General features: G+C 36.5%; 1 protein-coding gene across 2 annotated transcripts in view; it reads left to right on the top strand.

Annotated features, from left to right (window-relative positions):
* The window catches only part of enah (ENAH actin regulator), a 110,911-nt gene that overhangs the window by 11,794 nt on the left and 85,356 nt on the right, over window positions 1-13,761 (top strand). Inside the window, exon 1 of one of the 2 annotated variants that reach the window (XM_026290691.1) lies at window positions 6,808-7,018. The exons of the other annotated variant lie outside the window; for it this stretch is intronic. Within the exon in view, the coding sequence (XP_026146476.1) occupies window positions 7,005-7,018 (14 nt within the window). The 5' untranslated portion in view covers window positions 6,808-7,004. Of the gene's footprint in view, window positions 1-6,807; window positions 7,019-13,761 lie in introns of those variants that run through there. 2 annotated transcript variants of the gene reach the window in all.

Genomic DNA, 13,761 nt, shown 5'->3' with positions numbered 1-13,761 from the left:
GTTGAATGACTGGATACACTCTTTTTAGTTTCTTTCAAAAACTCACTACAAAGAACACTTGATGTAACCGCTCAATCTTGAGGGTGAAAAACACTTCATAATGCTTTTTATGAAGATCAAATTTGCCACTTTGCTGAACGTGTTATTAATGTGAATTGCACGATAAGCCTTCACTCTGACATCTCATGTTTTATATTCTATCATCGCTATGCAGTAGATACGGATAATTGACCTGTGTGATGTATGTAGCACTGAATGGAGGGAGGCTGTAAGGTCTTGAGTGAATACAGGTCACAGCTGTCCCAGGAGACGGCAGAGGGGTTTAGCATAGGGCCAGGCTTGGGTCACTTGGCTTCGGCTGACTTCTGCTTCGTAATTAAGGTCCTGCGGCCTTGGGATTTAATTAAACCAACTGCTGCCAAATCAGTTAGCATTATTGTTAAATGTGCCTTGGATCACACTCTGTCTTGTTTTACTTGTGATCTGGATGTTTCACTTGAGGGTATTTTTTTTTTTCTTGCCCTGCTGACTATGCCTGGGATACACGTGTCAACAAAGGGTCTATATTCTGCACTTTTGTAGTATTTAATTTTTACTTCTTTATTTGAAGTCATTTGTAAATTAGTTAAGGTTCCTTGCACCATAAGCAGTTTCACATACCTCAGACCTTGCATATCCTTGTAGTTTAAGTATTATTTAAAAGTCTGGGATAGTTAAGACTCTTAACTATTTTTTTGTTTTTTTTATGAAATTAATCCAGTAAGGATACATTTAAATAAAAACTATTAAAATTAGGGATGTAAAATATTGATTATTTCCATGATCTATCATCGTTTAAATTAACGATCAAGGAATCGATTAATCGTTAACCATAATGCTGCAAAATTGTCTATTGCAGTGAATAACGATTAATGATCAAGGAATCGTTTAAACGTTAACCATAATGCTGCAAAATTGTCTATTGCAGTGAATAACGATTAACGATCAAGGAATCAATTAATCGTTAACCATAATGCAGCGAAACGGTCTATTGCACCGGCATGGCAGGATGAGCAAAAGCCCCGCACACACACCCAAAACATTTCTCACTTGAATTAAAGGGGTTTTAGTCTGAATAAAATGCTAGTATCAGGATTCTAAAATGAATCGATGTGATTATGATCATTTCATAAAAAGAAGCGAGCGTGCGGTCATTTTACTATGTTGACCGTTTCCTATCCCGCAAGGAGACTGCTAAGCTAAACGCGCCTCTTTAAATGGTTTTGTGGTGCTCGTTGTTGTATTTTAAAACCCAATTGCAATGTTTTCAATGAACATATGGTATTTAAAATAAAATGATCCCAAATGGCGCGCGTGTTACTGCTTTGCACATTAACTGCTTACATCAGCGCTGCTGCAGCGAAACAGTTTTTTAGGCATTGTTTCTTTTCCGAAATCTTCATAGTCTAACCCTTTTATTTCACAGGTTTATTTTATTATCTTTCACTTTTAATCACTGTTTTCGCATCTCTTACTGTGGTAAAGAGTTATTAATTCGTTCCCTTATTTCAGTTAAATCATGGGTTATTTAGGGAACAAAATTAACAATTGGACAAAATTGGACAATTGCCACCAATTAATAAGTCGTAGGAACTTATTAACAAGTTGTAGGAATGCATAGACTATATGTCCTGTCACTGTGTCCCGCAGCCCTGCAAAGCACATGATATGAAACAATTATATGGGGAAATTAATTAGTTACTACATTTCTATTGCTTTATGTTGAAGAACTTTTATGTTTCTATTTTAATGTACTTTTAAAGTTTAAATCACATTAAAAGCTTAATTTGTACATTATGAATGATGATGCGTTTATATACCGTAACTGTCACTCACAGCCGCTCGCACGTGTTCTGTGCACGAGCCGCATACAGGCTTAAATTTAATTGGTTAACAGACCATCAATAGCTTTAATCTATTGCACCTCTTATCGACAATCGATCACCGATTAATCACTGACATCCCTAGACTGGAGTAATAGCTGCTGAAAATTCCGCTTTGCTGTCCCAAAAATATTAAAAAAAAATTAAAATAGAAAAGGTATCCTAAATATTATTATTTCACAATATTGTTTTAATTGTATTTTGATCAAATATGTTCAAAGTTAGTGAGCACAAAAAAATGTTTTCTAAAAGATTTAAAAAACATTCTTGACCCACACCTTTTGAAAGCTGATGCATTTGATTCTAGTTATGATTGTCTTAACTCAGAAATTCTGGCATGGTTCAAAAAGTCTACATTTCAAGTTCTTTTTTGTTTCTTTGTTGGTTTCTTTGTGGTTGAAGCGTGCTGTGCTGCTTTTGTACTCTGCATCAGTTTTTTTGTGCTCCATGAGTGATAGCCTGAAGAGGTGGAAAGTATTCAGTGAATTATTATTTTTATTATTTTTTTTTTGTCCTCTTTGGAGTTGCCTCAGCTCACACTGATGAGCTCAACAACCCAGATCACTTAAAGTTCCAGCTCTGAGTGGAATGTGGAGACCCACAAGCTTCCAGATCTCTGACTCCAGAGTTATTCTCTGAGTGAAAAATGGAGAGCAGGGGGTTAAGGCAGCTTAAAAGGCAGCATGACTCATCACACGCTGATTGCCATGTTTGGTACCGGAGCGGCTCACTCTCACCTCCATGTGGACTTGATTACCTCAGTGAAAGCGGGAGAGAAAGACTCAAACACATCCCTGGATTTGGAGGGGTAGCAATGAGAACATTATTTCTGTTTGCTTCAGAGTTTATGCTATGCCTTGTCATTATCATAATAAAAAACTTCAGTTGCACGTGACAGATGCCCTTTTGTGTTGTGGCTCATTATCATTACAATTACATATCAGGCAATCTACTGCTTCGTCTCATTATATTGTCCATTTCATTTATTTACAAGTGATCTTGTTTATGACTTTTGGAATTGATTGCAAATCTGTTCCTGCTAAAATCACAAACCATCTCTCAGTATGTTTACTGCGAAGTGAACACTCACGTTCGCAATTTAGTTTAAACTAGCAGTGAAGTTTTCACTGTATTTGTTTCATGCGTGTAAATATGGAGTATTTATGTTGGATGATGATGATGATGTGTTTGAAAGAAGGATAGATTATCCCAGTCTCATGGATATCAGTGTGGATTCCTCTATTTTTATTTTTTTTGCGTGAGATGTTTCCTACAAGGAGACTAGGGCTGCACGATTAATCGCATGTGATTGTCATGCGTGTCTCGTTAGTAAAGCCGGTTCTGTGATTAGCGGTAAATATCCATCGCCTGCTTTCAAATGGAGCAGCACTTAATATACAGAAGTTCGCTGACAAGCTACACAATATCACGTTCATAACTGCATGCGATTCATCTGCGATTATGAAGCGGTATTGTGTAGCTTGTCAGCGAACTACGGCTCCATGTATTAAGTGCTGCTCCATTTGAAAGCAGGTGATGGACATTTAGTACTAATCAAAGAACCAGCTTTACTAACGAGACACGCATGACAATTGCATGCGTTTAATCGTGCAGCCCTAAAGGAGACATATCTTTTGTGTACAGTGCCAAAGAATCGACTGCACACAATCAATGCAATGTATCAGTTTTGTGGTCCAGAACAATCAATATTCTAAGGTGTACTTGATCAATGGATCTTGTGTCCTGAGTTAACTGGGTAGGTAGCTGCTCTAAGGCAAACCAAGTAGAGTCTTGGGACTTGTCAGGTTGTTATTTGTAGTATTTATAAGCTTATAATGAAAAAACTTGATGTTAACGTCGATTTGAAATAAATTATGAAAAGTATTTTATTTATTAACCGTTTTTAATATAGCAGAACTTTTTATTTATTTATTTTTTAAGAAAAAGCTTACTTGCCTTGAAATAAGAATTTGTCACATTGCTCACTCCTGGTGTCTGTTATTGAGCAGTTTGGCCCAGATATTTCACTTGTCCATGACTTTTTCCTCCTCTGTCCGAACATTTTCTACATGATATTAAAAGATTTAGGGATTATGCTCTCAGCATCACTGAAGCACTAGATCCTGCTTTTACCAGTTGAAATCTGCTGGTAAGCTGAGTGACAGAGCACCGAGGGCGACCTGTTGTTTTTTACGTGACCAGGTTGGCAGGAGCCGCTTCCCAGCCTAGCAAAACGTGATTTTGTTCCATGTGACATCCAGATATTCTTTGCTTGATTTCAGCCTTTGTTCAGTTCATTATTATAAGTTAATGCATTAGGTGTCATGAACTAACAGATAACTCTTTGGTTACCTAAATATATATTCATTTGTCTTAGTCATTGAGGTGAGTAAAGGATGACAGTAATGTCATTTTTGGGAGAATCAACTTTTTAACTCCTGTTAGTTCATAATACATTAGCTTGCGTTAATTTATAGAACTTTAAATGTAAAAAAGTTTTAGCAATGTAAACAAGATAAAAAATGCTGTAAATGTATTTTTCATTACTTCATGATAATTCATGAAACCTTATTGTATAGCGTTTCCAAAGAAGCTACTGGAATATGTAATGCATTAGGCAAATAGTTCTGATGTAAGTTTGTTGACAGGGAAGGTTTAAATTTCCATTAGAATATTCACCTGATTCCATGTAACAGCATCTCTCTGTTCTTTATGATACAGAAAGGAAAGTGCATGTGAAAGCGCTATCCATCGGCTACTCCGGTTGTTTAGAGATCAGAATGCAGTTGGCCAGCGGCTGCGGTAGAATTTCCTGAGAAACTGAGCGTACAGCTGAATAGTCAGCACTTTGTCAACAACAAGACACAAGTTTGGCAGCTGATACAAGAAGGCCACAACCTGACGTCTATGTTTCTGCTCAGCAGATCAAAATTACCCTCTATTTGTTTTCTGTTAGGGACCGAATTGTTTATGTTCAGAAATAGTACACTGATATTACATTTTTTTTATTTTTTTATTTTAAGTTCTCTTTTTTTTTGTACAAAGCAGCACCAGTAAAACCCAGTGGTGCCACCTGGGGTTGGTTGATTTGCCCCATTATTCAGAGCATAAAAACTGTGTTTCCCATTGATCTTTACCTTCACGTTGTTGTAGCAACACCCCGTCGCTAGCAAACAACTTCTTGCCACTGAGGGTTTTATTTGATAATTCCGATCAAGCTCTGCCAGACTCCATGCTTGAGTCACTGTATTGCTCCTCAGTTTCTCAGTAAACACACAAAGGCCCTCGCTGTGGTGGCTAATATGGGATTTAACCCAAGCCTTACTTGCTATGTGAAACACCACAAAAACGTCCAACAGTTCCAAACTAGATGTGGAGGAACTGACTTTGGCTCTCCTTCTGAATGTTTCGACCAAATCCCAGATAGTCTGAGAACAGCAAAAAGTTTTGGTCCCTTTTCTTTCCAATCCCCTCCAAGTCTATCGGTCCCATCTCTTCAGATGGATGGACGGGGCCAAGTCACCATAGAGACAGGTTCAACAAATGGCCAGGATTGAAAGGTTAGCTTGGAGAAAGATACAGGGTTGTCTGTATTTTAAGGGATCTATTTAATAGTGGCTCTCTGTTTGGATCCCAGCTCATTCAAACTTGCAGTTTGGTTTCGGTGGCCTGTACGTTCTCTTTCAAGGATAGGATTTCACCGCAGAGCTCCTCTCCATGGTAACTTTAGAAAAGCCTCTGCAGACTGAAGGACTAACCCCTTGTTTGCCAGTTACATCACTGCGCCATGTACTGAGGGTACTTACTTGTGAGGAAATAGACCTTAAGGGTTGGAATCTTTAGCCTCTTGTTCCTTACCACTTGGAGCATTGGAAAGCAGAGTTTAGTACAGAGTTTAGTGCTATTCAGAAATGACTTGAGAATTGCCTTTTAAATGTAAAGTTCCTCAATTGAATCGAGGCAATTTGAATTTTAATGCAAAGTAGGATTAAAATACATTGTATTTCTTAAAAATGTTAAATAGTGAAATGTATTAAAACAAGATGAATTTTGTATGTGGGCATGATAGAGCTTTGTTTGAAAGTTTTGAAAAAAGTTATTTTTAATAGATCGACAGATAGACAGAACAATTGATAGAAAGGAATAAAAGAGGGATCGAGAGGATGGAAAGAATGATAGAACAAACAACAGATAGAATGATAAATAATGGATGGATGGAATGATAGATAAAGCAATAGATAGGAAGGATGGACAGAGCAACCGATTAAAAGACTGGACAGAACAATAGATGGTAATGACAGATGGTAGACAGAAAGAATGATAGATCAAATGATGAACGAACAACAGACAGACTAACCTTAACCTCAATTAACCTTTCTGGACCAGAGTGAAAGAAACATTACTTTGTATTGCATTTCAGTGAATTGCTCCTGTGAGTCCAGGTGAACTTCTTGTTCAATGTGACCATTTAAATTCAAATTCCAACTAAGTGAGCCTATTCTTAATTTTGTGTGACCCTTGTTACCACAGGATCATTTCAGATATGTAATATTAGCTCTAAGGGTCTTATACTTGACCAAGAACTATTATTCAGCATTAATAGTGCATTCATTTCAAAGCCTGTGGTTCGCAGCCCACTTGTGCCCTTCATGCAAGCATAACTTTTTAACTACTAGTCGTCATTCGTGCTTGTTAGATTTAGTATATCATCCCATCTGGGTTTGATTTAATGGACAGTAAATGAACTGTCACTACTCTACTGCCCCAGTTGGGAAATGTATGAGAGACATGGGGTGAAAGAGAAAAGAAAATATCAGTGAGCTCATGACACCCTTCAGTCAGCAGGTTTATTTTGGGGAGAGGGGGCATTCTTGAAGGGACTGCCCAGCCTGCCTGATTTAGCCCTGAGGGAGGGGTCCTAACGGCGAAGCTTGTCCCAGCCTCTTCTCTGAGTCCCACAGACCCGTCAGGCGTCTGACAGCTTCGAGGACACCTCAGACTCCGAGGAATCTTTGGACGACGCTTTGGAGAAGAACAGGAGTAGGAAGACTCACTGCGGGTGGAGGTTTGGATCACGCAGCAATGACACGTGACGTGTAAGTCTCCAAGAGAGTGCTCGGTTGAGGCCCTCAAGGTCTAGTGGACATGTAGAGGATTTATTGTATATGATTTCTGGATATTTCTGTATCATGAACATATGGAAAAGTAATCATGCTTGATGTCTTTCCTGATAACTAATCTTGGTGTTCTCTGAAGTCTGAGTAAAAATAGAGACTATAAACCATACCCTCTGGCTTGTGCTGCTTAGGTTAGAACTTGAGGTAAAAGTGGCTTGAGGTTATCACTACAGCAAGTGAATATTAAACTCAACCACCTTATGTTAAATTTAGGATGGGCAGAGGTACCAACCTAATTATTTTTAACCCAGAGATGAGCGTAGGGCACTAAAATGGAGAGTGCTTATCAATCAACAGTTACAGTAGCTTATACAGTAAGTACCGTACATATACAGTGTGTGTGTATATGTATATGTGTGTGTGTGTGTGTGTGTGTGTGTGTGTGTATATATATATATATATATATATATATATATATATATATATATATATATATATATATATATATATATATATATATATATACATACACACACACACACACACTCACACACATATATTATGTATATGTGTTTGTGTATAAATGTGTGTTTGTGTATATATGTGTTGTGAGTAATGAGTTTGTTTGATCATGTAATAAATCAATGGATTATAATACACTTCATCATGTGGTTTCTCCACACACAAATTAACAACTCTCCAGCATGTGCATGTATTCTTAACAGATGGGGAGTGATGTGTTTTTTTTTTCTTTTCATCACCATCTATGTAAATTAGCTCAGCAGTATAGTCGGGGACAGGTTTTTCTGTCTATACAGTTTAAAACTGTTTATTCAGTATCACCGTATTATGTGCTTTATATGTTTCTCCCTGGCACATTTGCCTTTTTGTCGCTTTGGGTACTGAGACACTATTTTCTGTAAAGCTGCTTTAAAGCAGTTTGCATTGTGAAAAGCACTTTACAAATACAACTGGCTCTTTTAATTTAATATTTGACATCACCTGTCAAAGTGGTTTCTGTAAGACTAGCAGGTCTTACATTTACAAATAATATAATATTGGGGATGGAACATATTGGATTGTGCTGATTATCCGATATGCTGATATTTTTCAACTTCCTTTTTTTGAAAGATGCAGTATTAACCTTAACATTTTATTTTAAGATTTAACATTTGTAAAAGGTCTAAAAAAATCTTGTAAAAAATCTTTGAAAATTGAGATCATAATTTAAAAAATATAACATTACACAATGAATAAATCCGTGTATATAGAATTAATTTACAAGTGTAATGTTTGTGATTTTTATTTATTTATTTTTTTATTCTTTTTTTTTATTTGTGTAAGCTAAAGCTCCTGACCTTCAAATTAAAACACAGGCTACTCATAATTTTATGCCATCAATTACTGCTTTATTTAATCAGAAACCGTCTAAATGTTGATTGGTTATTTTGCTTTTATTTCATTAGAAGTAGGCCATCAGCTAATGAAATAAAATTCCTAACTGAGTGGGCATTAGGATCTGATCGCTACACACCCTGTGCGTTCATGTATTCCTCTTATCGGCAAGATATATCGGCATAATTTTTCATATCGGGCCGATGCCGATAGTTACATTTAAAGCCATTATCGCAAATATAGATGCATGTTATGAGACAGCAGGCATCTGGCATATGCAGTCGTTATAGTTTGCAGAGCTGATTGAAGTGATTGTCGAATAAGTCACCTGGAGCCATATGTGTTTGTTTGGGATAGTGATGCTCTGCATGTTATGTATGTCTATACTGCAGTAAATCATTAGCATTTCTTGCTTGTCCTGCTTGGTCTGTTCTACCCCTCGGCATTGCAGGCGTCCCGGTTCAATTCTCTGAAAGGGAACTTAAGTTAACATCTCAGCTCATGACCTCTCGGAGATGCCTCGACTCTGTACATAAGGTGAAACCTTTGTGTTTGAGGAAGAACGAGTGAATTTGTTCAGTGCCGCATTACTTCCCTCCATTTGTTATTCTGAGGATGATGTGTGGTACTGATCTGGGGATTTTTCTGTCTGTCTGCTTCTGAGAGTGCAGAGAACACAAGAGCCCCATGGCCTTCTGCTGTTCTTTTTCCACATTTGAAGGGCACAGTCTTCATTCCTTCATCTTTTTGAAGTGAAAGTTAAAATTATTGTTAAGAAACAATAACTGGTTATTATTCAGAGCTGTTATACTAAAAAGAATGAATGAATATATATATATATATATATATATATATATATATATATATATATATATATATATATATATATATATATATATATATATATATATATATATATATATATAAAATGGATGTGAGCTGAAATCGAATCCAGATTTGTAAAGACTGTAAGACTTTCATATTTAGTGAAATTACAAACTCGGCATACTGATGAATGATGAATCAGTATGACATCTTGGCTTAGTGGTGATCATGTATGGTCATCTGTTGGTGAACTCTTAACCTTTTGTTTGCTTTTGTTGGTATGAAGAAACTCTGCTGTCAGCACTTTTCTGAGCTCTGTTTAGTCTAAGGGCGGATGAGTGTATCCTCACTACTTGAGATGATTCATGATCTTTCTACTGCTAAGGGTTATACTGCTGTATTGGCTTAAAAAAAAAAGTATTGTGTGAAGCAATCATGACATCAAAACCTTTAAAATATGCTGCAAGAATCCGTGAAGTCGATGTCTATTATAGCATTGCGTAAAAATGTGACATTGAGATGGTTGGAATGTTGCATGATATCCTGCTTAGACAGACAGACTAGGGTCTGGCTCTGTATGTCTGCTGTCACATGTATTAGAATATAGCAGCATACTGGGAGGTTGTTGCTATGGGGCAGGATAGAGTGCTTGCATATGTAAATGTAAAGGCATTCACATGTTTTTCAATTCAGATTTGAGCAGCTCAAAATTTGGATCACAGTTAGAAGTGTTAAAATACCTCTAACTGTAATTCATAGTGCATCAAAAAAAAAAAAAAAAACATATATATATATATATATATATATATATATATATATATATATATATATATATATATATATATATATATATATATATATAGAGGGATTTTCATTTTAACCGTTAACCCAACTTTGACTGATTAGTACAATGTTAAACGGTTTAAAAAGTCTTTTATTTATTTATTTTCAGTTATTTATCAAAATAGAAAGTTTGCTGCATGGTTAAAATATGCTATGCTTATTTTAAATCTCGTCTTAAACATTTTTATTTTCGTCTTGCCTTTAACTGACTGAATTTTATGATGGTAATGAACAGGCTACATGGTCAAGGTAGCAAAGTTTAACTTTGTCCACACATACAGCGCCAGCTCAATCACTTGAGTTTTTCCTTCTAACAGTGAAAGCAGCTGCTCCTTTTAGTCAGAAATATAATCAGAATTGTAAAAATTTTCTTAAGTTGTAAAAAGCCTAAAGAAAAGTAGGATATCGGTTTCTGCTGTTTGTTTCCTTTCTTGCAGCACCAAAATGAACCGAAACTGCGTTTTTTCGTTCATTTTCTTAATTTATTAATTAAAAATATATTTCTCGTATCGGCCTATTTATTTGTTATATACAACCTAGCTTTATTATGTTTTCTCCACTCACAGAATCGCTGCAGGTGCGTGATGTGATTTGACGAACTTGAATCCTCATGTTCTGCGAATTGCTGGTTTTTGCGCATGTAAAATTGATCCCCAGGAAACAAATGTTAGTATTTTTAATGGGTCACAGACACGGATACTTTCTAATTTAATTAAATTCAATTAAAATAAATTAAAAATTAAAATAATCTTGTCAGTTAATGGTTAATAAGCGGTTAATGAGCGTTGGTTGTTGGTTAGAAAAAATAAGTGTGTGTGTATATATGTTATATGTATGTATGTGTGTGTGTGTAAAATATATATATATATATATATATATATATATATATATATATATATATATACACACACACACACATTAAAATATAATTTTACTCAATCCAGTAAAATTACTGGCACAGTAATGGTATCATAGTATCTTATGGTCATGAGTCAATAAATCTAGTCCTTGTCTTTACATATATTTACATCCCAAAATATACAACATCACTTAAAGATACAACTAACACATTATTTTGAACATTAAGTGTCCATATCGAAGTAAAGAAGTTTTAGAAAGTGCAAACCTTCTGTACACTTATCTGATTAAGCACTTTGACTTTCTATGGAGAAAGAAGGACACTCATATAGTGTCATAGTATTTTTCAGAAAGGGACAAGCCCTGACTGGTTCTATGGCTGTTTTGCCACCGCCTGCAGAGGCATAAAGCTTGAAAAGGTGGTGCCAGGCCTCCTGTGGACATGTGGTTTATAAGCAGAGGTGTTGCTTGTATCCTCCCATGCACCATGTGTTCATCCGATGCCGGGCTCAAGGTTTCTCACTTTAAGCCTGAACGACTTCACTGCCCACTCACGGGACCTGGTGCTTCCAGGTGGCTCACTCAGTGCCTGACAAGTCTGGGACTGCCGACTGCAGTCTACGTGAGACTCCGAAGGCCTACTTTTGCTGTTAAAGTCGGTAGCTTGTTGGCCCACTGCTCTCTCAGCCGTAGTAGCTAATTGATTCCTGCGTAATTGCGGTGAGCTCTAAACGTGAGAGCTTGCTGTGACTGTGCTTGATTTGCACGTTTGCTCAAGTGCAGTAACATTTAGAGGTTTGAAAATAGTTGTGAGGTTCCATCAGTGACATGGAAAATGCGAGCGAACATTTTCTGCTTTCAGCAATTGGTTTAATGGTGTTGAGCGGTAGGCATTTTAGTCTTTACAGGGTAAACACCATTTAATTTTTTCAACACCACTGCAAATATTGTAGAATATAATAATGTACCATTTTATAATCCTAATAATAATAATAAAAATACTGCTTCAAAATAATTGTAATCTTTAGTAGTAGTAGTAGTAGTAGTAAAAAATAAAAAAATTATATTTGATTTATAATATGATTAAATCAATAGTTTTTAATTTATTTATTTTTAATGTTGTATATTAGTAATATGGCTGTGGTATTTCATTTAATATAGATTACTAAAAGTGTGATATCTTGACAGCCCTACTGAGAAACACCAAAGCTATATCGATTACTCTTGCAGTCAGCTCGTCCCTGTCAGTGATGGTTGATTTGAGTGGGTCCTTGACCGGTGCAGGCCACGTCAACTCCTGAGTGATTAATTGGAGAGTTTACTGGCTGGACGCTTGGAGTGTGCCCGTGCATTATGATCAGGCGTCTGTTCAGTCAGTAACACCCTCAGAAATGACAAGGCTCTTATTCCACACCTGACCTGTCACTCACACCCATCTGTTCCTGTGGAGACAGGCCAGACAATCGCAAACCACAGGATCTGTGTCATGCACTGAACCACATGATCCTAGAGTGCATCTGTCACACGTTCCCCCAGGTTTATTTTACTGTTCAGGGACCATGCGTTAAAATGCTTAAAACTCACGTTTGAATAGTTAGTGGTGAATACCTTAAATATGAAAACATACTTACAGGCTTGTGAGTCAGCATTATTTGTCTGAACACTGGCATAATAGGCTACTCCCCTTGTCTTTTTTGTCCTCCTTAATGCGCTGCACACTAGGGCTGTAAAAATGTGAATATTTGTTGAATTAAAAAAATAAATAAAAAAATCCACATTTGAATGCAAAAACATTGCATTCAAATTTTAGGTCTGTGTCAGACATCAGGCAGCCTTTTCAGTGGCGCACGAAATGCGATTACAATGTAAGTGGCATTGCATTTTAATGCTTGTGTCAGCCTATCCTGTTGAACCCAATAGATGTGGCACTGCTACGTTGTTCATTCCATATATTGCGGAAAATGAGAGCATCAGCGTGGAGATGTTGTTTACATCAAACTACAACCAAGCCATTCACACAGAATGCATATTTATCACATTTTTTAAAGGGACATCTATCAGCGTTGCACTCGCGTCTCGCTCAAGAGCGGCATGTTTAGAAAGCCACGTAAAATTTATGTAGCCTTATTTAAGTAGCCTACTTTTGTGATTTAATTTTCGGTCCTTTGTATTAAACTATACATACATGCATGGTGCTGTTTCTTTTTTTTCTTCTTCTAATTGTTTAAGCAACTTTATTGATTATATATGGTTTATAAACATAATTTTAAGTGCCTTGACTGTGGTAGTACCCTTGCAGTCAATGGAGGGTCAGATAACGGACTTCATCAAACATATCTTAATTTGTGTTCCGAAACTGAGCAAAGGTCTTATGGGTTTGGAATGCTATGTGGAAGTAATTACAGAATTTTCGTTTTTGGGCAAGTTATCCCTTTTTTTTTTCTTTTTTTTTTCTCAGTCATATTATCCAGCCCTAGGTAATTAGCTGATCAAATAGAAGTCAATATTATAACTAATTTGAACACATCTGGTTTAACGACACTGTAACTCTAGCGCCCCCTTTAGTACTGCGGTTTGTTGCCGTCTAAGCACTCACATTTTATGTAAGTACTTAAAGTACGTTTGTGACCTGAGAGGTCACACAAGGCCAAAAATAAGAGTTTTCTCCTTTTCGATTACCTCAATACTTCTTCTTAATCATTACATTTTGCATTCTGTATATCATGCATTTAAAACATGTTTACCTCATTCTGCACAGATGCCTGCATGCACAGGCTGCTTCGACAACAAAGCTTAGCCAG

This window comes from Carassius auratus, chromosome 20, assembly GCF_003368295.1.
Source record: "Carassius auratus strain Wakin chromosome 20, ASM336829v1, whole genome shotgun sequence".
NCBI classification, from domain to species: Eukaryota; Metazoa; Chordata; class Actinopteri; order Cypriniformes; family Cyprinidae; genus Carassius; species Carassius auratus.
Note: the sequence above shows the minus strand (reverse complement) of the source record. Positions and strands in the feature narration are given on the sequence as shown.